Source organism: Dermochelys coriacea, chromosome 1, assembly GCF_009764565.3.
Source record: "Dermochelys coriacea isolate rDerCor1 chromosome 1, rDerCor1.pri.v4, whole genome shotgun sequence".
NCBI lineage: Eukaryota > Metazoa > Chordata > Testudines > Dermochelyidae > Dermochelys > Dermochelys coriacea.
In genome coordinates, this window is record NC_050068.2 from 157,698,582 (window position 1) to 157,724,389 (window position 25,808).

Sequence of the window (25,808 nt, forward strand, 5' to 3'; positions counted from 1 at the left end):
TGGGGCTTTAAAAAGAGGATCATCTCCAAGAGAAAGACTCCATCACTCAAAGGACATTACTGCAAAAACTGACCAGCTTGAAAACATTAGTCATTAAATAATAAATCCATAAAGCAGACATGAAATAACCAAATATATTAATAATAATCAAAAAGATTTTGGATACACAACTAAACCAGAAGTGAAACAACAATTTTCAAAGACACAGAAGTTAAAGAGTAGATACAATGGGTCTCAGGAAGTAAAATTACAAGCGAGTTTGGAGGTTTAATAAATAACTTAATTCCTTCTATAACTTTCTGACTTAAATATGCAATATGCACACAATATCTTAATCTAATTAAACTGTGTACTACAGTTATGTAATTTAAATTATGTTGGTAAACCCTGATCCTGCAAATATTTGTACATATTCTTAACTCTGCCTGTGAATAGTTCCATTGACGTCAAAGTAAACACATGCGTAAAGTTAAACAAATGTGTGTCTGCAGCATTGAGAGCTAGTAGCCATGCCACCAAAAACTGTTTTAAGTAATCTCTATCTAATTTCAAACTTTCCTCTCCATGCTTCAAGCAAAAAGTGAGAGTTTTAAAAACTGAAATTTAAACCATTAGAAATATTCACAGTGCATAAAATTAAACATGCATATAAGTCATTACAGGATCGGCACCCTAGACTGAAGCACTACTAGGTAGTATGACATCATTGTCCACACTCAGGGAAATAGGGTTGCCAACTTTCTAATCGCACAAAACCGAACACCCTAGCCCCGCCCACTACATTCCCTCTCCCTCAGTGGCTCATTCTCCCCAACCCTCCCTCACTTTCACTGGGCTGGGGCAGGGGGTTGGGGTTCAGGAGGGGGTGAGGGCTCTAACTGGGGGTGTGGGCTCCAGGGTGGGGCCAGAAATGAGGGGTTCAAGGTGTGGGAGGGGCTCTGGGCTAGGGCAGGGAGTTGGGGTGTGGGATCCGGCTGAGGGCGGGCTCCAAGCTGTGGGGTGGGGCCAAGGGATTTGGAATGTGGGATGGGGCTGCGGGTTGAGGCAGGGGGTTGGGGTGCAGGAGGGGGTGAGGGCTCTGGCTGGGAGTGCAGGCTCTAGGGTGGGACCAGGGATGAGGGGTCCAGGGTGTGGGCAGGGGCTCTCGGCTGGGGCAAGGGGTTGGGTGGCAGGAGGTGGTATGGGCTCTGGGCTGGGGGTGCAGGCTCTGAGGTGGGGCTGGGGATGAGGAGTTTAGGGCATAGGAGGTTTGGAGTGCAGGGCTGGGGCAGAAGATTGGGACTCGGGGTAGGAGCACAGGCTTACCTCAGGAGGCTCCGGTCAGCGACTCAGCGGAGCTAAGGCAGGCTGTTGCCCGCAAGCACTGTCCCCCAGCTCTCACTTGCTGGGAACAATGGGTGGGGAAAAAAAAACCACACGGAGCCTTGTGGCCCCCCTGCCTAGGAGCTGGACCTACTGACCGCTTCTGGGGTGCAGCACGGTGCAAGGACAGGTAGGGACGAGCCTGCCTTAGCCCCCCAGCACTGCCGACTGGACTTTTAATGGCCCAGTTGGCGGTGCTGACTGGAACCACCATGGTTCCTTTTCGACTGGATGTTCCAAAAAGGGTAATAAAGCAATCATTACCTTTCCGATTACTTTATAAAATAGATTAGGTATTGTAATCAGATATTTCAACAACCTAGCAAATACAGTGCACGTGTATAAGAATATGTGCAGCTGTTGATATTACAAGATAGACAGAACAGACACACGTGACATCTCAAATATTATGACTAAAAACCAACAAGTAACCTTTGTCCACTCTAAAATGTTTGGATCAACTTATATGTTCAGTTTATATACACACGCAGAGCCAAACCACCTTTAGTGAGGCAGATAAACCTGACACCGGGGTCAAAGCTAAGGAGACATTGCCAAAGAGATACAATGCATATTATGACAACTTTTTCTTGTGTCCATTCTCTTTCCTAACATCTGTTGTCATCAAGGCAGCAACTCCAGCAAATCCAAGGTTTTTTTTAAATTTTATTTTATTTTTGAAGTTGCTGGAGTGAGGTAAGAAGTAAAAGGAATACAGACAAACTAATTAAGGCATGTCTCTAAGTGTTGACACTTTTCAATAAACTTGTCCACTGTTCAGCTCCTCAAAAGAGGGTTGCTAACCTTAATAAAAACACAGTTACAAAGAACAAGGTAAGCAGCGTATAAGTGGAATTCTTACAAAGTGTAGTAAAAACGTATCATAAATTTCACAGTATTTCTAAGCAAAAGCCCATTTAAACTAGCTTGAAATGTACCTGTGATGGTACAGGTGAGTAAGGACTTCCAGGTTCTCCACTTAGTAGAGTTTCACTGTTCATTTTAGTTTTCAGACAGGCAATGTAACGACTACAGAAATCCTTGCAGAGTTCATTAACCTTTTCTAGCTCAAGCAGATGAATACGTAGAACCTGGATTGCCTTTACCATCTAGAGAGAAAGATGGAAAAAAGACTTAGAAACAAGGCAAGAAAACACTATTACTTGCATGAATAATTAATTTAGGGCAAGCTTTAAATACATGTAAGAATATAAGAAAAGGAGTACTTGTGGCACCTTAGAGACTAACAAATTTGTTAGTCTCTAAGGTGCCACAAGTACTCCTTTTCTTTTTGCAAATACAGACTAACACGGCTGCTACTCTGAAACATGTAAGAATATACTATTTCAATTACCAGAACACAGAATTACTGATGCAGAAGGCTGCTCACAATACTCTTTCCCAGGCTGTATTATACTGGAGTGTGAAAGGCATGTGTTTAGAACAAAATCCTGTGTTGCTCCACCGCTTAGGTAAACTGTCAAACAAGACAGAACAAACACAAATACAGCATAGGATTTTTCTTGTCTTGGCCACGTCTATATTACTGTACAATTTTTAAAAAATGGTTGGGGCAGATGTGGTGAACAATAGTACTCTGAGCTATACCCAAAAGAATGGGTTCAATTCTTCAAACCCATTCCCTCACTCCCTGGGCCAGGAGAAACTGTAAGTGCTATAGTAGCTCTCCTGGGGAGGAGTGCTACCCATTACTCGCAACCCATGTGGCCAATTAATGCTGCCCTATTACCTAAAAGGACATTGGCAGAAACATAAGGCCTCAAGAACAGAGCTGTGAAAGTGAAAAAGTGGGAGAGGAATCTTCAATTCTTAGACAAGAACAGAGCCTGTCAGCACACAAACAAACAAACAAACATAAAAATGAGCATTCATGCAGTCCTTTGAATATAAGCATATTTGTAATCATATGCTTTAAAACGCAGTTCTATTCCAAAGCAAGACTACATAAAACTGACATCTTACTCAACAGATCTGCTCCGATGTGTATTCAGCCATATCTGCTGACTTTAGTAACAAAAATGCATTGTTTTTCTGCTTTTTATGCCAGTTTGCAGAGCTAACACATCTAAGAAAGAATCCACAGCTCAGCTCGCCCTATTTCACCTTGTGCATCAACAGGATTGCTCACGAAACTCTAATCTGTTACCTTCAGTGAGTTTGTACTGGGATAAGAGGGTTGCACTGGTGTCACTCAGGGGATAATTTGAAGACAATGGGAATGCATGTGTAATCTTATCTGGCCTACAGAACCTTATTACTTACAATGTACAAAATGCAAAAAAAATCCAGTGGCAGGCAAGGGAAAAAACGTATCACCCAGAAGCCTTAGACAATTGTTATCTGGGCAAATAAAAGCATCAGACTTCCTGTTCATCAAACAAGGACATTTTGGAGAGCCAGAATGACATCAGACACAGCAGCATAGACTATAGTCAGAGGACAGAGCGGAGGGAGGAGACTGGTGAAAGGGGAGCAGAAAGAACTAAGTTGCCTCAGGGACAGAGAGGAGCAGCAACACTGAGCTACCAGTGAGAGTGGACAGGAGAAGATGCTGGGCAGAGGGATGGGCTTAGATGCTGTCAGCCAGATATGCAACACTTTGGGAAAAGGGGCTGATACAAGGGAAAAAGCACACTACTGAGCATATCTGAGGATAATGTATTGGATATAAGCGCTCTGATCAGAGGTCTGTGCTGCAGTCAGGTAGTTCAAAGGCAGTCAGGTATCTTTCCCAAAAAGGGAAGCAATGATTTAACTTTTCAGCCAAGCCAAAGTAGGCTGTGTATTATTATTTATACTGTAGCAGCACTAGAGGCCTCAATCAGAGATCATGACACCATTGTGCTAAGCAGTATATGTACCTAAAAGTCTGCCCCGTCTCCATAAAGCTTATAGTTGACTCAAACTAACTAAAAATTTCATTACTTGCTGCTGCTAAACACAATTTGATTGTATTTAGAATGGAGATGATCTTTCTTTAATACTCTGTTGCAGCCTTCAAACTGCAAATTTGCTCCTCTAACGACAGGTAGTCCGATTTTTCGCAGCAATCCTTGATTTACACACTAATACTTAAGAATCATTTGTGTAAAGACTATCTACACACATAATTTTAAACAAATCTGAAAAGTATCTGGAAGACATTGAACAACACTGCTGGGTTTGGGGGTAAAAAAACCATCATCAGCAGAGCGCAATATTGGAGACCCCGAGTCAAGTAAGAATAAAGCACATGACACGTAAGGAAAATGAGGTACTTAGAGTTAAATGCAATTTCCAGAATTAATTAAAAGCTACTATTGATGTATTTCATGTCAGAAAGATGAAATGTTCTGTGTAATTTGCAGAAAGCATGAGAAGCTTTCTAATGAGAGATCTTCTTGTAAATGGGTGAAAATTCTTTAGAACTGATTTGCCACCCATACATGATCTCTCTGCTGCTCATGCAAAATATACTGAAGCAGAAAACAAGTTGCTTTGTCCCCAACGAGAACCTGTTACCATATAATTTTCTGTAAAGTGTTAAATAAGGAGATCCAACAATTTGTCACCTTGTTTAACACTCTTTACAATCACTAAACAAGATTTTAGTTCTAGAGATTCTGAGATTGAGATTTTGTAATCGGAAGGCCAAAAGTGGCCTTAATCCTAGATGAGAGATGGGCAAACTATTGCCTGGGGGCTGCATCTGGCCTTTCAAACACTTTAATCCAGCCCTCAAGCTCCTCCCGGGGAGCAGGGTCCAAGGCTTGCCCTGCTCTGCACGTGCTGTGGCTAGGCGTAGCTCCCGGAAGCAGCAGCATGTCTCCACTCCAGCTCCTATGCGTAGGGGCAGCCAGGGGACTCCACATGCTGCCCCCGCCCAAAGCACTGTCCCTGCAGCTCCCATTGGCCAGGAACTTCGGCTGATGAGAGCTGCAGGAGCGGCATCTGCAGACGGGGCAGCGCGCAGACCCGCTTGGCTGCACCTCTGCGTAGGAACTCGAGGGGGGACACGCCGCTGCTTCCAGGAGCTACTTTAGGTAAGTGCCACCCGGAGCCTTGGTCCCTGAACCCCTCCAACATCCAACCTCCTGCCCCAGCCCTGATCCCCCTTCCGCCCGCCAAACCCCTCCTGCACCTCAGAGCCCTCACCCTCAACCCCTCCCACACCTCAACCCCCAATTTTGTGAGCATTCATGGCCCGCCATACAATTTCCATACTCAGGCCAAAAGTTTGCCCATGCCAGTCCTAGATCAAATCATATTAATAACTATGGCGTGGAGGACTTTACAAATGCAAAGTTTCTTCAGGAAGTGCCTCAGAAATATATACAGACAGCTAGCTTTGTTACTGTGCTTGCTGATGAATCAGCTGACAGGTAAGTAACGGAGCAAGAGATGGTGAAATCCGATTTGTGCATGATGACAAGTCTTGTACTCTTTACTGATACAGAAGACTTGGAATCTGGGATAGCTAGTGGTACTACTCAGGGAATAAAAACAGTGTCAGGAATTGTAAACGTCATGGCAGAATAGCTACAACCAAAACCAAATGGCCTTTCAAGACCGATTGTACAGTAGTGAATACAGGATGTTAAAGTAGTGTGCAGGCCAAATATAGGTACAATACTTCTGTCAAGGTTCTTTCCCCACTCTGAACTCTAGGATACAGATGTGGGGACCTGAATGAAAAACCCCTAAGCTTTTTTTTTTTTTTTTTTTTTTTTAAAAACCAGCTTAGGTTAAAACTTCCCCAAGGTACAAACAAACTATTTTACCTTTTGCCCTTGAACTTTATTGCTGTCACCAAGCGTCTAACAAATATATAACAGGGAAAGAGCCCGCTTGGAAACATCTTTCCCCCCAAAATCTTCCCCAAACCCTACACCCCCTTTTCCTAGGGAAGGCTTGATCAAAATCCTCACCAATTTGCATAAGTGAAACACAGACCCAAACCCTTGGATCTTAAGAACAATGAAAAAGCAATCAGGTTCTTAAAAGAAGAATTTTAATTGAAGAAAAATTAAAAAGAATCACCTCTGTAAAATCAGGATGGTAAATACCTTACAGGGTAATCAGATTCAAAACACAGAGAATCCCTCTAGGCAAAACCTTAAATTACAAAAAGACACAAAAACAGGAATATACATTCCATTCAGCACAGCTTATTTTCTCAGCCATTTAAACAAAACAGAATCTAACGCATATCTAGCTAGATTACTTACTAAATTCTAAGACTCCATTCCTGTTCTGTTCCTGGCAAAACAACACACAGAGAACCTTTGTTTCTCCCTCCCTCCAGCTTTGAAAGTATCTTGTCTCCTCATTGGTCATTTTGGTCAGGTGCCAGCAAGATTATCCTAGCTTCTTAACCCTTTACAGGTGAAAGGGTTTTTCCTCTGGCCAGGAGGGATTTTAAAGGTATTTACCCTTCCCTTTATATTTATGACAACTCCTTGGCTGGCTGTTGTATAGTGCATCATCCACAACACTGACTTGCTATTCTGGATCTCAAAAAAGATTCTCCTTATTCTATATAAAGTTTGGATTTCTTTTGTAAAACATAAAAGTCTCAAAAGACGACAGCAGTTTCAAGCAGTGCACTATTTTGGAAGTATTCACCATGTACATTGATTTGCTTGCCTGGCCAGAGCACTGAAGCCAAATGATCATTTTTGATCACTAACGGTCACCCATTTGCTACATATTGCAGAAACGAAGTTAAGGGCATCTTAAGGAGATCAAGACAGGCAAATTTGTGCGCACATTGTTTTCCATGACGGACGGAGCCTACATTATGCCTGAAGTTTTTCTTACTCTTCAAGGAGAGGATCTTTTCTTGTATGAAGTTTTAGCAAATCTAGAAAGTGGTATGTCAGAACTTACAGCAATGAAAGGCAGTCCTAGCCCTTTGGTTCAAAACCTGTAGGGATGACAAAATGCTTCTGAGTCTTTAAAAGAAGAGCTGCAGAAAAATCAGCTCCATGTGCTCAAAGTGTTATTTTAAATATGAATGCATATTCACTGGGTTTCAATATTTTGACTACACAGAGTTCTAGTGATTAAAAAAAAAAGGATAAAAAAGCACAGAGCCATTATTAAAGTATAAAATAAACCATTTTCTAGACCAGGGGTCGGCAACCTATGGCACGTGTGCCAAAGATGGCACGCAAGGCGATTTTTAATGGCACGCTGCTGCCTGCCAGGTCCCAGCTGCTGGCGGGCTGGGACCCCGGCAGGCAGCAGTGTACCATTAAAAATCCTGCCCGCCCCGTCCCGCTCTTCTCTGCTCCCCGCCGCGGGCACAGGATGAAGAAGTTTGGTCCCGCCGCCTGCTGCTGCAAGGCAGGCAAGGTCCTGCCACCCCCACCTCTTCCCCCAGCATGCTGGGGTCCTGCCCCTCCTCCTCTCCCTCCCTGCCACCGATCAGCTGATGGCCCTTGCGAGGGAGGGGGAGAAGCAGAGCCACAGATTGTTCACTGCTCCGGGGAGGAGGCGGAGAAGAGGTGGGGACGGGGCCTTGGGGGACGGGGTGGAATCCGGGCATATCCCCTCCAGCCCCCTGCCGCGAGCCACTTTGGACGGGGGCTGGGAGCACCCCCATGACCCTAGCTCACACCCTCAGCCCTCTGCCCTGATCCCTACACCCTACCACACACACACCAGCCCTCTGCCCTGACCCCTGCATCCCCCACATTCCCACTCCCACCCCTCGCACCAAATGGGAGCTCCTGCAAACACACACACCCCTCCACATTCCCACCTGCACCCCTCGCACCAAATGGGAGCTGCCCAGGTAAACACGCCATTTCCAAACCTCCTGCCCCAGTCCTGAGCCCCCTCCCTCATTCTAGCTCCTGGCCAGACCCTAAACTCCGATCCTCAGCCTGCTCCTTCATCCCCAGCCCTGTGCTCAGTGCACTCCCACCCTCAGCTCAGTGCAGAGAGAGAGAGAGAATGGGCTAGAACCAGGGAGAAAGGTAGGTGCCCACCGGCAGCCGGGACCCTGGCTGGCAGGAGCCGGCAGACAGAACCCCAGACTGGCAGCGGGCTAAGCCGCTCAGCCCACTGCCAGTCTGGGGTCCTGGCCGCTGGCCCCGCTCAGCCCACTGCCGGCCTAGGTGAATGGAATCCCAGGCTGGCAGCGGGCTGAGCAGGCCGGTGGCATAAGATCATCATTTTAATTTAAAATGAAGCTTCTTAAACGTTTTGAAAACCTTGTTTATTTTACATACAACAATAGTTTAGTTATATGATATATAAACTTATAGAAATAGACCTTCTAAAAAATGTTAAAATACATTACTGGCACGCAAAACCTTAAATTAAAGTGAATAAATGAAGACTTGGCACACCACTTCTGAAAGGTTGCTGACCCCTGTTCTAGACCAATGCACTCCTCCAGCGGTTGCCTTTCCAATTGTATTCAAATACCACCAAATCCCAAATAAATGATCATGAACATGCGTATTTAACTAAGTGTTTAACCAGCAGGTCACCTACTTTTAGGAATATATTGTTCTTGGTGGAAATATTGTTAAATAATTGTCCTGTAATACTGCAATGGTAGAACATAGGTTTTACACAAAGAACTTAAAAACAAAAAAACTACCAGTGGCAAAGCAAGACTTGATGTAGGTACAAGTAAACAGCCTAAATATAAACTTTTTTTTAGCCTCAAAACTATTCTCTACTGCAGAGGTGGGCAAACTACGGCCTGCGGGACCGTCCTGCCCAGCCCTTGAGCTCCAGGCTGGGGAGGCTAGCCCCCAGCCCCTCCTCTGCTGTCCCCCACCCCCAGCAGCCTCAGCTCGCCCTGCTGCCAGCACTCTGGGCGGCGGGGCTGTGAGCTCCTGCCGGACAGTGTGGCAGGCTCCGGCCGGGCGGTGCAGGTGGCAGTCCTGCTGCTCTGAGCGGCATGGTAAGGGAGCGGGGAGCAGGGGCGTTGAATAAGGGGCAGGGAGTCCTGAGGGGCAGTCAGGGGACTGGGAACGGGGGCGGTTGGATGGGGTGGAGATTCTGGGGGCGAGGGTGGTCAGGGGATGGGGAACGGGCTGGGGGTTGGATAGGTGTGGGAGTCCCAGGGGGCCTGTCAGGGGGCAGGGGTGTGGATAGGGGTCCAGGCAGTCAGGAGACAGGGAGCGGGGGGGGGGGGGGGAGGGTAGGATAGGGGGTAGGGTCCCTGGGAGGACAACCATTAGGGGCAGGGGGTTCTGGGAGGGGGGCGGTCAGGGGACAAAAAGCAGGTGTGTGTGTGTGTGTGTGTGTGTGTGTGTGTGTGTGTGTGTGTGTGTGTGTGTGTGTGTGTGTGTGTGTGTGTGTGTGTGTGTGTGTAGGTCGGATGTTCTGAGAGGGGCAGTCACGGGGTAGGGACCAGGCTGTTTGGGGAGGCACAGCCCTCCCTACAGTTTTGCAACCCCGACGTGGCCCTCGAGCCAAAAAGTTTGCTCACCACTGCTCTAATGGCTTGAAGAAGGACCAGGAACAAAACACATTCATGGACAAAGTCACAATGAGCATACAACAGTAGGTAGCATTACTGGAGGGCTTGACTAATGCTAGTCTATAGGATCAGATGGAGAGTACTCATGGTATTATCTGGGTATCAACACTTTTACTTGTTTGAAATAAGTTACCTTGCCTCAGTTTTGACCCTCCGTCTCAGATTAGTTGTGATACTGTAATTAACATTAAAGCAAGGACAAAACTAACATAAAATCAAGTGAGAGCTAGACACACTAAAAACAAGAGAATAAAAATAAAATTCTAGCAGAATAGTCCAACACAGAACAAACATACCATAAAGAAACGCTTCCAGACAATCACAGCAAAAATAATATTTCATTTTAAATTCGCTTGAGAGAAAGAGACCACAGCCTGTAAATTTGGATGATCACATTTTTGCATATAACAAGTACATCTGCAGTCTTAGCTTCCTGTGGACAAAGCATTAGAATTCTTTTCCCCCAGCATGACTTGACTATTACATGCCACCTAACTATGGGTGTCAATAGCCATCTGGTATTGTCTTTCCAGTTGCAGAAACAAATCTGGAACATCCACTAATGGTTAAATCCAGTAAGTAGAATAATTTGTCCATAGGTGCCAGATTGTAAAAACTACATTGATATTGTTTTAAGTAAAGCCAGGCACATACTACAAAACAGAGAACAGGACTAGAGGAACGGCTATACCAGACAGATCCTTTGTCCATTTACTTCAATATCCTTTGAAAGGGCCAGCACCAGATAGTTCAGAGGAAGGTGAAAGAAACCTTGTAGCCAGACAGTTACAAAATAAACTGCCCATGGAAGAAGTTTCCTTCAGACTCTTCACCATCTCATCAGATATCTTATCAGATTGGCTTATGCACTAAAAGATGAGGGTTTATTGTTCTTCTAAAAACTGTATCGTATCTGTTGCAACTGTACTGAATCTAAACCAAAGTCCATTAAAGTCAATGGAAAGACTCCCACTGACTTCAATGAGAGTCATATCAGGCATATCATCACTACAAAATGTCTAATCCTTTGATGTCTATTAAGTTTGGCTTCAATGACAATGGATTTCACGTGTTGTGTGAAAACTATTTTTTAAAATCGGCCTTAAATGTGTTGCCTTTAAATTGCACTGAAAATCCCTTGCTCTTGTATTATAAGAAAGAGTAAACAGGATTGCACAGATTTTTCTATACATTATTCATTATTTTGTCCACCTTTACCATGACCATTTTATTTGTTTCAAGATCACTTTTCCTGTGGAAAGTCTCTCCTTGCCTCTAAATAATACCATAAATCTGATGAAGGTAACATGGACAGCTCCGAGTTTCGAAACTACTTCTCATATGATAAATAACTGCTTGGATTAGCAACACCACCTTTATATGTCCCCCACAGGAATATATTGGGAAACACAGTCAGACACGCTACTTGCAGAAGGCCAGCTCAATACCTTGGGGTCAGCAGACACATCAAAGATTATGTTACAAAAGAACGCACATATGCCTGAGTGTTGCCTTTGAAAATTGTTAGTGTGCTCTTCTGAGTAATGCACCAACTGATAATTTTAACTAATCTTTAATTCTCTGGATCAATTCAAATCGGTGTAAAAATAAGTTGATAATGTTAAACTGCTAATTTGTTAAGTCTTCTTTTTAAATGTTGCCAGATCGCCCAGAGTAGTGAAAAGGCTATCTGAGCTACTCAAAGTACTCGCTTGGTAATATCTGTAACAACAGAACTCGCAAAACATACTGCTAACAAGTCTTATCGGTAAGCCCCTGTGGCATTCTTAGTACTGACCCAATAAAGAAATCTCATTACCTAATGCTAACAATGGTGGTACCATTACATTACATTGCATCTAGGATGAAAAGAATATAAGTACTAATGTGTATCTTCTCTAGGATAGATTACTTCAGAGTTATTCACAGGGTCTGATCCAAAGTCCACTGAAGTCAATGTGAGTCTTTCCACTGATTTCAGTGTCCTTTGTATGAGACGATGTTCAGATTGGCACTCTTTAGGATACTATGCCAACTGGTTCAATTGAGTGTAGCATGGAGGAACTGAATCCTCTCAATTCAAATAATCAGACAGTGCTGAAATTTAATTTAGACATCACCCTCAACTACAGGTGCACTAAGGTGGTCCTTAGAGATACTTCAAGTAAATTCTGCTGGAGTTTCGCATGCTGAAATCTTTTGCATAGCATTAAACACAAAAAAAAAGCTTACAAGAAATGGAAGATTGGACAAATGACTAGGGAAGAGTATAAAAATATTGCTCGGGCATGCAGGAGTGAAATCAGGAAGGCCAAATCACACCTGGAGGTGCAGCTAGCAAGAGATGTTAAGAGTAACAAGAAGGGTTTCTTCAGGTATGTTAGCAACAAGAAGAAAGTCAAGGAAAGTGTGGGCCCCTTACTGAAAGAGAGGCAACCTAGTGACAGAGGATGTGGAAAAAGCTAATGTACTCAATGCTTTTTTTGCCTTTGTCTTCACGAACAAGGTCAGCTCCCAGACTACTGCACTGGGCAGCACAGCATGGGGAGGAGGTGACCAGCCCTCTGTGGAGAAAGAAGTGATTTGGGACTATTTAGAAAAGCTGGACGAGCTCAAGTCCATGGGGCTGGATGTGCTGCATCCGAGAGTGCTAAAGGAGCTGACGGATGTGATTGCAGAGCCATTGGTCATTATCTTTGAAAACTCATGGCGATCGGGGGAAGTCCCGGACGACTGGAAAAAGGCTAATGTGGTGCCCATCTTTAAAAAAGGGAAGGAGGAGGATCCTGGGAACTACAGGCCAGTCAGCCTCACCTCAGTCCCTGGAAAAATCATGGAGCAGGTCCTCAAGGAATCAATTCTGAAGCACTTAGAGGAGAGGAAAGTGATCAGGAACAGTCAGCATGGATTCACCAAGGGCAAGTCGTGCCTGACTAATCTAATTCCCTTCTATGATGAGATAACTGGCTCTGTGGATGAGGGGAAAGCAGTGGATGTGTTGTTCCTTGACTTTAGCAAAGCTTGACACTTGACACTGTCTCCCATAGTATTCTTGCCAGCAAGTTAAAGAAGTATGGGCTGGATGAATGGACTATAAAGGTGGATAGAAAGTTGGCTAGATTGTCAGGCTCAAAGAGTAGTGATCAATGGCTCCATGTCTAGTTGGCAGCCGGTATCAAGTGGAGTGCCCCAAGGGTCGGTCCTCGGCCGGTTTTGTTCAATATCTTCACAAATGATCTGGAGGATGGTGTGGATTGCACCCTCAGCAAGTTTGCAGATGACACTAAACTGGGAGGAGAGGTAGATACACTGGAGGGCAGAGACAGGATACAGAGGGACCTAGATAAATTAGAGGATTGGGCCAAAAGAAATCAGATGAGGTTCAACAAGGACAAGTGCAGAATCCTGCACTTAGGACGGAAGAATCCCATGCACTGCTACAGACTAGGGACCAAATGGCTCGGCAGCAGTTCTGCAGAACTGGGGTTACAGTGGATGAGAAGCTGGATATGAGTCAACAGTGTGCCCTTGTTGCCAAGAAGGCCAATAGCATTTTGGGATGTATAAGTAGGGGCATTGCCAGCAGATCGAGGGACGTGATCATTCCCCTCTATTCAATATTGGCGAGGCCTCATCTGGAATACTGTGTCCACTTTTGGGCCCCACACTACAAGAAGGATGTGAAAAAATTGGAAAGAGTCCAGCGGAGCGCAACAAAAATGATTAGGGGACTGGAACACATGACTTATGAGGAGAGGCTGAGGGAACTGGGATTGTTTATTCTGCGGAAGAGAAGAATGAGGGGGGATTTGATAGCTGCTTTCAACTACCTGAAAGGGGGTTCCAAAGAGGATGGATCTAGACTGTTCTCAGTGGTAGCAGATGACAGAACAAGGAGTAATGGTCTCAAGTTGCAGTGGGGGAGGTTTAGGTTGGATATTAGGAAAAACTTTTTCATTAGGAGGGTGGTGAAACACTGGAATGCATTACCTAGGGAGGTGGTGGAATCTCCTTCCTTAGAGGTTTTTAAGGTCAGGCTTGACAAAATCTGGGCTGGGATGATTTAATTGGGGATTGGTCCTGCTTTCAGCAGGGGGTTGGACTAGATGTCCTCCTGAGGTCCCTTCCAACCTGATATTCTATGATTCTGTGATTAATGCAGAAATCCATCAACTCACTTAAGAAGTGAGTAGCCCTCATAGCATCAAAGTAATAGGAAGTCATCAAAATGACTAAAATTCACTAAAAACTGTCGAAGGTAATCACTGACACTTTATCAACCCCTTCCTTGGGAGTATCTCAACCAGTTTAGGTGTATGAGCCAGGTGAATCACCTGTAGGGTGCTGTTACTGATCCATGGGAGACTCCCAGACCATCCTTTATGATTGCTCAGAATGTCCTTCAATTAGTGGATTAGTCTCTGTGCTGCCCTTGAGCCATACGGGTTTGCCGAGAACCACGGTTACAGTATCCCAATTATTGTGGAGCTACTGTTCCCTCAGGACAGTCATTGAAGCAACACGGAACAAGTCATAAGAATGGCCATACTGGGTCAGACCAAAGGTCCATCTAGCCCAGTATCTTGTCTTCCAACAGTGGCCAATGTCAGGTGCCCCAGAGAGGATGAACAAAACAGGTAATCATCAAGTGATCCATCCCCTGTCGCCAATTCCCAGCTTCTGGCAAACCGAGGCTAGGGACACCATCCCTGCCCATCCTGGTTAATAACCACTGATTGAGGTTTTGAACCCTGTTATAGTCTTGGCCTTCACAACATCCTCTTGCAGGGAGTTCCACAGATTGATTGTGCATTGTGTGAAGAAACACTTCCTTTTGTTTGTTTTAAACCTGCTGTCCATTAAGTCTAAATTCTGAAAGCTGTTTCTCCCCCCCCCCCCCACACACACACAAAAAGTAAAAAGAAAGCTCTTTTATCTTGGCCAAGCTCATGGCTCTTCTTCTGTTGGTACTGAAATATGTGGCTTCTTTTAAATCAATACTGAAATGCATGGCTCTTCCTAATTCAGCTCTTGTTCCACGATGAGCCAACCAGACACAGGGTTCTTATGTCAACGCTCCCTGAATTATTAGTGCTTCCACAACAAGGGAGGCTTGCAACTGGTTGCAATGGCAGCTTTTCCTGCCTTATAACTTTTAAAAATATATATTTATAAATCCAGGTGGAATGGGCAGGAACCTTCATTACAAGGTTGATTTCTCCTCCTCCTTCCCCCCGCCCCCCAGCTTCTCTTCTTCTGTCTTTGGCCCCAGCTCATCCTGGCAAAGAATGCAGGCACCACAGGGACTGTTATCAGGACAGCCCAGAGAGGGCCAGACAACTGCAAGGCTCCCTTCCTTCCAGTCTGGAAGCATTTCTTTATGATCTGTTTGTTCTGTGTTGGACTATTCTGCTAGAATTTTATTTTTATTCTCTTGTTTTTAGTGTGTCTAGCTCTCACTTGATCTTATGTTAGTTTTGTCCTTGCTTTAACGTTAATTACAGTATCACCACTAATCTGAGACAGAGTCAGAACTGAGGCAATGCAACGGGGACTGGACTGGAAGGAAGGGAGCCTTGCAGTTGTCTGGCCCACTCTGAGTCTCTCTGGGCTGTCCTGATAACAGTTCCTGTTGGTGCCTTCATTCTTTGCCAGGATGACCTGGGACCAAAGACAGAAGAAGAGAAGCTGGGGAGCGGGGGGAAGGAAGAGGAGAAATCAACCTTGTAATGAAGGTTCCTGCCCATTCCATCTGGATTTATAAATATATATTTTTAAAAGTTATAAGGAGCAGCAGCAGTCAGGCACTCCATTGCTGTCAGTCATGAAAGAACTGACAGAGGCACTACAGGCTAATAAACTGGCAGAAGTGAAGGAAGAAAAGAGCTGTCCCTCAATTCTAAGACTATAAGAATGCCTGCCAGTCAATATACTAGGATCATGGACTTAAAAACGAGACTAACACCAATGGTCTGTTTAGGGAATTCTGCTTACAGTTCTGTCATGTTAGCAAGCAGACTCACAAGAGCATGTACCATGTCACTCATGACATCAAAGATGACAATCTGAAATAATGGCTGAAATCTCCCTCAGAAAGAAATTTTTATGGCTATTTAAAACCATTAGATGTATTTCCTCCCTTGAAAATGAACCTCATATTTAAACAAGATATTTTAACTGAAAACAATCTTTGAAGGTGTGAAATGTCTGCAGCGGGGCTCTTTCCTTTTCAAGAGGAATCTAAAATGGTGGCAGCAATGTGGTGGGTTTTACAGAATATCAGTAAACCTGCAGTGTTTTCCATTGGCTCGGCTACACTTTTCATATGATGGGAGAGAACATATCATTATAGCCATTAACATAGCAGTTATTATTATTACCAACACTTATGATAATATAGTGGTATGAGTACTTCACAAGGCTTCACTGGGTCATTAACATTCCATTTAAAACGAACAAACACTACATGCCCCTGCTGCTTGCAGCTTTCAAAAAGCTGGTGGAAGGACCTGGTTTATTTTCTCTCTTCCACATTGTGTTAATTATTTTGGTCTATGGTGACAAAAGCCACTCTACTACAGGATTTAGCCACAGAACCATTATAGGACACAAACACATTTCTTCTTCTTTCTGTCTGGGCAAATTATTTCACAATGTCAATGATCTTTTCTTATGCAAGTTACATCAAACCTTGCTTCTCCGTTAGAGAGATACAAGGGCCTCAGGGCTGAAACACTAAACAGGGACTCAGGAGTTCTGAATTCTCTTCCTAGTTGGGACCTTGGACAACTCACAGAATCCCTGTGCTTTGGTTCCCCATCTGCAAAGTGGGGATAGTAAGATCTCTTCATCTCATATAGGTGTTGATTATGCATTAATGCCTCTAAGGTACTCAGACCACAGAGAAGTGCCATTGAAAGACCTATACATAAATATAATGTAAATATTTCACTAACTCCTTAACTACGTTTCCATCTTTCTTGAACACAAACTGGGTCTTCTAACTCTGTTCAATTAGAAGTCACCAAAACAAACTTTCTACTTGACAATGGAAATATCCTAAGCTATCTGCCTTTCATTCCAAGTCTAGTCATGGAGTTGACCTCCACCATAAGCTCTTCTCTGCACCTCAAATGTATATAATCTGCAAGTAAGCCTACTGTAACCTTTTCAGTACAGCACATTGTCTTCCTTCCCCTCCAAGTAGCTTAATTTAAATTTAGCTCTTTCAATGTTTCCTTATACTTCACTCCCTCCAGTCCCCTGATAGTTTCCGATAATCTTTTCTTCTGAATTCCTTCCAGTTTGTCAATACCTTTCTGGTCTTATACCAGAAAGAAACCCAGTATTTCAACCACAGTCACACAAGTGCCATATAGAGAAGAACTATTACCTACCTTCCCGCTCCATGATATCATGTCTTTCTATACATATTGACTTGTGTCTCCCACCTTTCCCTTCCCCCAAGTTATTAACTGCATGTTTTTAATCTTTCTAAGTCCCTTTTATTACAACATTCTTCTGCCCTGACTTGTTTCCCCAATTTTGTTAAATTCATAAATGAAACACGTTTACTGACTCTTCAAGACTGCTAAAAATGTTATCAGCCTTTGTGAGCATCCCAATAGACACCTTCCCCAATTCAATCTATTGCCATTTATCATTAATCTTTGTTTACAGTCTTCTAATCTATAAAATATACTTATGCACATACTTTTAGAAAACTAAGGATATGAAACTCTTTTCTCCAAAGATACATAATAGATCCCTACTCTGAGTCTCTAAAGCTCCAAGACTGTGTTTGTAAAAATACAGAACTTGCAACAATGTAGGAATAATATAAATATAATGTAACAGAGTGCAAAAACCAAAAACAAAGTAAAACACATCTTGATCAAAAGGCAATACAATAATTTTTTGCCTGCTTTCAACAGGTTCAATGAGGCGGACTTCAAGCAATAATACCTTGTAAAAATATGTCTGGAACTCTGTGTGGATGCCATAGATCCCAAACCAACATTTTTTTTTGACACTCATCATTAAAACCACTGAAATCATAGCCCTAGCAAGAAATAGCAATGCAAGATTACTAAGACAGACTTCTGGAGGTTGAATTTATGGAGAAGGGCCTTTACTGGACTTGACATGTGTGCGTGAGAAGCTAGCAGGACTCACTGACCTAGGTAGAATACAGAGAAAATATCTCACTGTAACATAAAAATAAGGTAGTCAAACATTGTGTGTGAGATGCATACCAAAAGAGCCACATGGGCCTTTTTGGACCAGACAGTGAGTTCTTTCTGTGTAAGTTGGAATGCTCTTTTGATAGGCTTCTTCTGAGCAACTGGGACTTCAGAGGTACTGAATCTCTGATCCTCTACCTGCAAGTACTCATGAGCAGTCTAATTTGAAGTTCCTTCTCTCTGCCTTATCTGAAATGACAGAATTCCATTTAAAACAGACACAGGACTCTACATATGAACAGGTTTTTACATAGGCCCAAAATACCAAACTATCATTTAGAACTGCTGTCTCAAACTGATTTATCATTCAACACAAACTTTTTTTTTTTTAAGATTTGCTTATATTCCTATTGCATACCATGCCTCAGACTTATTTTTATGTATAAATGTTAGTGGGCAAATTTTCTAACCTTTCCTCCCTCAGACAATGCAGATGCATCAGGGCAAACACCACATAACAGAAAAATCTGACTAGATAAGATATACAGAACAGTGAAGCAAAAATTATCTGATTGCCTTCTGAGAAACTACTCCGTACAGTCAACTGGATTGTAGTGGGTATATGTCTTAACTCATCTCTAAATATAATGTCAACCTCAGCTGTTTTAGGAACACATATTGGAAACAACTATTGAAAAATGTGAGGCATGTGATCAACATGAAGGATGCAATAGATCAGTGGTTCCCAAACTTCAACAACCTGTGAACCCCTTTCATTAAAATGTCAAGTTTCACAAACCCTCTCCTAAAAATGAATATTTCAGGGATTTTCTCCTTTACCCGAATATAAATTATAAAAGCAGTGATCTTGGAAATATAAAATTTGTTTTTATGACATGCTTATTACACACTATTTATTATTATTATGTATAATTACAGTATTTTTATTACATTATGAAAAAGGAAACACTCTTCCAAGATCTCACTTTCATAGCTTGCATCATTTTGAATAAGCCATTTATAAGACAGGGCTCCTATGTTTCATCAAGGAGTATCAGATGTGAAAGAGCATGAAGGTATTTAAGAAGCCAACTCAAAGACTTCCTCCTGCACAAGCATTCAGGTCTTGAGCAGTCCAGGCACATAACGCACGTTACAACAAAGCTTAAACTTATTCTTCATAATAATTTTAAAAACAATACTAGCTGCCTATTTAATTTTAAATACAGAAAAAAATATCCACCTCCCTTTCTATTTCATATAAGGAGTCTTTAAGTTTAAATATGAGTGATAGATATGCTTGCTTTGATCTGCTTACCTCTTGGAAGTCCAGGGGCTCCGGGCTGCTGGTCCCGGGCTGCCTGGGGTCCCTAGAGACAGTTCTGTCCACCATTAGGGAATTTCCCCCCCTGAAAACTCCCTGTAACATTTTGCGAACCCCCCAGGGGTTCATGAACCCCAGTTTGGGAACCACTGCAATAGATGTTTATAGATAAGAAAAAAAGGATAAAAAGACTAAGTTTACAAACTTTTTCAGATCTTTAGTTTCAGAATTCAGTACTTGCAATACTAACAATACACCATTGTAGGATCAAAAGATTTGGGAATCTACCGAGAGCAGCAGCTGAGAGACGTAATTGGGAATAAGAGGAAGAAGTGTCATTTGCTTCATAAAAAGGCTTTATACTTACTAAATTATCAGTTTCTGGATCTTCACAAAAAAAGGGTTTTCCTTCCTTCTCCTGCTTCCTTACAAAATTTTCAATATCTACATCAAAACTAGCAGAGGTAGTGCCTTCTGAGCCCTGTGTAGATTGTTCACATTTTTCAAACAACAGCGCTAACAATGGAAACAGTGGGTGCCTATGAATAAATAAATAATAAAATCAGGTCTGAATAAATATTTTTTTTACTTTATAATGTTAGGTATCCAAAAAGTAAAAACCTAACCACCACTCTTCCAGAAAAGGAATTCTGTAAGTTTTATTAACAGATTATATAAAACAAAACTGACAATATTAGCCAAAATACATGTGAGGTGTTTTTTTTTTTTTTTTAAATAAGAGTGAAACTGTATAAGATTTAGACATAACTAAAGCTGTATAATAAAGCAGGACTATTTAATTGGACCTTAAGAAGAAATCATAATTGCAGTTATGAAGCTATGAAATACCATTTTATTAATTGTAATTTAGTAGAAGGTGATTTATTAGTACAATGTGTAATGGATTAACACTGACACAAAGAATGAAAACAGATTTAAATTACAAAAAAAAACAAGCCTGAGAGCACCCATCTGGTCTCCAATATGTGCCCCATTTCAATATAATAAAATCACCTTACAGTTTGGTACAATTGAGAACCGCCTGTATTATGAGAGACTCACTGTGAAATTAGCTAACTTGGCTCAGGTCAGGACTAAGATGATTTTACCATTAACTCACTTTGTCATCTAGGCCAACTCACCCTCCCTCCTATGTGTCGTTTTCCTCATGTGTAAACTGGCAATAACAGTGCCTTTGTAAAGCACTTTTGGTATGTCTACACTGCAAAGTGAAGATGTGATTGTAGCATGGCTAGGCATACATATGATAGTTTTAATTTAGCTAGCACAGGTCACAATAGCAGTGTACTCATAGCAGCACAGGTTTCAGAATGGGCTACCAACCAAAGTACATGGCTAGGGTCCATGGAGGGCTTGTATTCTGGTTGATAGCCCATACTAAAGTCCTTGCACTTTTATGTGTGCACGGCTACTGTTACCCGCACTAGCTAGATTAAAGCTAACACAGGTATGCCTACCCGTGCTACAATTACATCCTCACTTTGCAGTTTATACATACTGATTAATATCTTCAAATGAAAAGTGCTAAGATAAGTATTTTTGTATTATAGAGTTGTGAGAAAAGGCACATTTTTATTTATTTATTTATTTTTAATCTAAAGAAAAAGTGGTACAGGTTTCGTTGATCACAAAAATAAAATAAAATAAAATAAAATATCTGAGGCCTTTTCTCATTTTACTATTGAAACTAATTCTAACATATAATGGGACAGCATGAGTTAAAGTCACTATTCCTCAATAGCCTAGACAAAATACTATAGCTAACTTAAAGCCTGATGCCTGATGCCCACTACAGCTATAGCAGTACCTGTTTTTAATAACTGACATATGTGCACTTCATAATAGTCTTCAAGATCATGCAACAGAATCCTAAATTTGGGGGAAAATTTTGCCTTAAGTAAAGAATCTGAAAATGAAACCATTTTATTTGAACTTACTCATTGTTTACTTGCAAACTACAACTCATCTGGTTTTAATCTGCCTACTTAAAAGAAAAAAAAAAAGAAAAAACACACCCCCAACTTAACTTTTTACCCTTCAAACACACAACCAAAGTCCATAATACTACCTGTAAATGGCCTGCTTGTCTGCATCCATTGGTGTCTGAGATTCTACAGGGGCAGGACTCACTCCTTCTGCATCAGTTTCAGAGCAGTTTGGGTCTTGTTCAGTTTTTAACTCTGTTACTACTTGCATCTGTAGAAAAAGGAGGATAAGTTTTTTTACGTCACCAAGCACAAAGATTTATTAATAAGTACACTGTTTTCTAAGTAAATAGCAATGCAAAAAGCTAGTAAATTGCCAGAAGGTTGGTATGATTTGGCAATTATACAAAAAGCATAAGCAGTAACAAGAAACTCATTTAATCCTTGACACTTTTTGTTGGATGGTGTAAAGGTCACTACAAGTTTCAGCACTAAGCTTTAAAATTGGAATGATTGATATTAGTGAACTGCTAAAGCATTTTGTGTCTCACAAGCAGCTATTTTTGGAATAGGTTAGACATATATTACTCCAAAAATGAGTTTATGAAAAGGCTGACTTACCAGCCTTTGTGGTGAAATCACAACAACATTTTTACCCTCCTATTGATTTCCTTCTCCCTTTCCACGGAGATGCTGATGGAAATAGGGACTCTGAAACTAGCTTCAAATCCATTATAATTTACACTTTGTTACACAGAACTGAAATATAGCATTTGTTGCAGTCTTTCACTAAACAGGAATGTAATTTCGCCTTACAATTTACCTCTAAACTTTTACATATGCAGATGATATTAAACAATATAGGAATACCTATTCAATGTAAAAAGCAACAGTAGTTATATTTAAAAAGTAATATTTAGTAGTTTTTCAGCAGAATGGAGTGAAGTAACTGCCATTAAAAATATTTTAACATGGCATTTGTTTGCCAGTTCAACTAAATGAGCTCATCTTCATATCCATGCAGAACAAACTTAGATCAGCTTGAAACAGAACAACGATGACAAATTAAAATCAAGTTAAGTGAAAGATACCAGCCTAAAAAGGCATCCAATAGTGTATGTTAGAGAGAGACTATCAGTCTGAACAGCTACTCTGCAGTTTGTGTGGGAGTGCAGGGCACAAGTAAAAGCTGCAATAGTAAAAGAGGCAAGAAAAAGATGCAAAAACAGGAAAGCACCAAAGCACCTTAAAAGATAAACCTAAAGAGTCATGATTTAAACATTACTAACAGGATATAGAGTCCTGTAATCTTTGGGTAGTTTTATGTTATTCCATGATCATATTGGGTATATTATAGCTCCACAAGAACATGGTTAGAGTTACAATAGGGCAATTCAATCTGCACATATAGAACATCCTGAATGGCACCAATGGACTGGGAACGGCTTTGAGACTTTCTGAGGGCTTTCTAAAATGGGACTTCCATTCTTTTTCCACCTACAGCAAGGTATCTTTAGACTAAGAGTCCGCTTAAGGGGGACAGAAAGATCATCCCACTTGAAGAACTTATCCACCATGGAATCCAATCTTCCCTTCAAAAAGGATTGCATTTTTCTTCCAGCTTGAGCATTAGTCACGTCCCCCTAGGGGCACTGAACCAGTGGCATAAGAAGTTTCTTTTTCTGCTTGAACCATGGCAGTTTGTGTCTTACGCAGAAAAGCCAGGCTGCATTAAGCACCATTACCACATTAGGATCAAGGCCTCAGAAAGAAAATTAAAAAGCACAGAAGGACCCACCCTCACAAGAGTTGTCACCATCTTGTGCAAGAGCAATCCTTTGAAGAAAGAGTCAGCCCCTTAGTAAATATTAGAGTAACCAATTCAGACCTCATCTAGGGACAAAGCTGCACCTAATTCCGCACACAACAAACAAAAGGAATTTAAGACACTATCCTGGAGTGAGTCTTGCATAGGCTGTTTGTACTTTGTCGTCTGACACGGATGAGCCCTCTTTTAGCTCAACAGGAAATTTTGAGAAAATGGCAGAACTTCCTGACCCTCAAGAAGTTCTCTCAGAAGGGTTAGCTGATTTGGAAGCCACTGTGCCTGGAGAAAGACATAATCGATGGACTTATTTTTTGGCTAACAAAAGGAAGGATGGGCAATGGGAAAACAAGTTACCTAAAACTGGGGGCTACATTCTTTCAGCTGTTTCCTGCGGATGACAGAAGCCAAGACACACCAAAACCAGAAGACTACCTTGTGGCAGAGTGCTCCTGAGGCGCAAAACAAAAAAAGAACCACCGCTCTGTTCCTGAGGGAATTCTGCACCACTGTGCATTCACATAATTCATGTGCCGTGCAGAATTTTCTTTCCTCAGCACAAAATACATTCTGCCAAGAAGTGCTGCAGTTACGCCTTTTGCCTACCAGAGGCTGCTGCTGTGCCAGAACAGAGAGCAGACGCTCCTTGGTGGGAGCAGCCCCAGCTGCAGACAGGGAAGAGAAAAGACTCTGTTCCTCACAGCGCCCTACCTGTGGGGCTAGGCCAGGAGGCATGGTATATGGGGAGGGTGGAACACATGGAGCTCCTGGGAGTTACAGACTGGGGTTCAGAAGGGCTAGTGGGGAGACAGACTAGGGTGGGAGCTGAATGGGAGTGGGGGCGCAGGGACACATGGGAACAGAAGGGTGCAGGGACACGGTGAGAGTGGTGGCTGGCTGAGTGGGAGTTCAGGGACACATGGGGACGGGGCAGATATGTCTGACTGAATGAGGCTAGGGATCAGCGAGAGTCTGCACGGGGGAGGCTCCCTAACAACCCCTCCCACCCCACCCCCCAAAAAACGGTTCCATACTTCTCCCACACACACCCAACAACCCTCCAAATTCACGCCTAGGCTCCCTCCCAGCAATTACTTTCCTCTTCCTCAGCTCCTCCATTATCCTTGACTTCTCCAACTCTTTGCATTGCTTCTGAGGGGTGCGGGAAATACATTACTGTATTGTAGTTTAAAGAAACTACTACTCAAATTACATAATTGTAGATATATATTTTGAAATAAATTACCAAAATAATTGAAACTGGCATGATTATATTGTGTTATTTTGACAAATAAAATACACAGAATTTTGCCAAATTTGAATCTACTGTATACAGAATTTTTAAGTTATGGCGCAGAAGTTTTAGGGTGCAGAATTCTTCCAGGAGTAAACTGCCACTAGCCAGGGTGGATTTGATTTAAATCAAATTGATTCAAATCATGACTTAAATCACTAGTCAGAAAGACTCAATTTAATCATGGGATTTCTAAATAAAAAAGTGCATTCTTGTTGGCTGTTATAAACCTTAATACATATTCTTCACAACTCAGAGATAGATGTAGGTTTCATTTTTAGAAGGTACACACTACACATTTTTTAAAGTGAAAACTTTTCAGATTAGTTTTACAGCTATATCAGAAAAGAAATGATTGTTTGGTTATTTCATTTACCAAAGGTAACTGAGGCAGATATTTATGAAGTCATTGGGAAGTGAACTATCTCCAATTCAACAGGTTAATCATTAATATTTGAAGGATTTTCTTGCCACGCTGTATTAGGAGGAGATCATCATCAGACAGACATTTAAATTGTTTTATTTAACTAAAACAACGTTATGTATTCTGGATTTTTTTCTTCAACAGGAAACATGATATTTTAACAAAACAAGCATATGAATTTTTGAATTTAATTAAACATGCAAGTTTTTTTAAAAAACCAGGTTTGTTTTTGTTAAAATTGTTTTTAAACTAAAATAGTTAAATGAAACATTTAAAAAAAAAACACAACCAAAAATTAAATTGATTATCTCAGCCAGGTCAACATGAGAAACTTAAAATATTGGCTTCTGCAGCTCACTCAATTGTCTTCACCTTCATTTTCCTGTTTGTTCATAATCTGGGAAAGAAAAACAAGTTTTCTTGCTTTTTCACGTCCCAAATGATCTCAAATTGGAATGAATTAGTCCAAAGGAAAAAAAATATTCTTTCTACACGGGCTGAAAATACTACTGCTGTTAAAAGTGAGATTATCACTTCAACAGTCTCTGAATCCAAGTGCTTAAGGGACTTCCACCAGTTCACTGGTGTGACTTTCTTTAAAACATCATCAGCAAACATATATTTCTTCAGTGGTTCACCCTTAACTCCGAAGTTTATTATAGTTGGCATTATGGAGGGATGATTGCTGGATGTCCATGTCATAGCCAACTCCTCTTCTTTAGCTGTTAAGGTTTGATCCTGGTACCGAGTATTGAGAATATTTGTAAGAAAATAAGCTGGAAATAGTGCTTGTCCCATTCTTTTTTTTAATGCTTGTAATTTAACTCTGTCATTGCATATTTCTCCTTTTAAGATCTCACTCAGTTCCTTCCAAATTTCAACAGCATCAGCAATAAAACAGCTATTTCCCTGCATTTTGTTCCAGGCTACAGAAATAGACTTCA

The 25,808-nt window shown here is 41.8% G+C and overlaps 1 protein-coding gene across 44 annotated transcripts in view; it reads right to left on the reverse strand.

The window, feature by feature from the left end:
* The window catches only part of PKNOX1 (PBX/knotted 1 homeobox 1), a 68,911-nt gene that overhangs the window by 16,227 nt on the left and 26,876 nt on the right, over nt 1–25,808 (reverse strand). For 40 of the 44 annotated variants that reach the window (XM_043506818.1, XM_038387571.2, XM_038387563.2 and 37 more), the window contains 3 exons: nt 21,465–21,592; nt 19,743–19,914; nt 2,301–2,471 (listed from right to left, as the gene is read on the reverse strand). In XM_043506818.1, the coding sequence (XP_043362753.1) occupies nt 2,301–2,471; nt 19,743–19,914; nt 21,465–21,592 (471 nt within the window). Of the gene's footprint in view, nt 1–2,300; nt 2,472–2,716; nt 2,779–19,742; nt 19,915–21,464; nt 21,597–23,119; nt 23,347–23,379; nt 23,429–25,808 lie in introns of those variants that run through there. The other 4 variants (XM_043506751.1, XM_043506738.1, XM_043506889.1 and 1 more) reach the window with 4 other exon arrangements.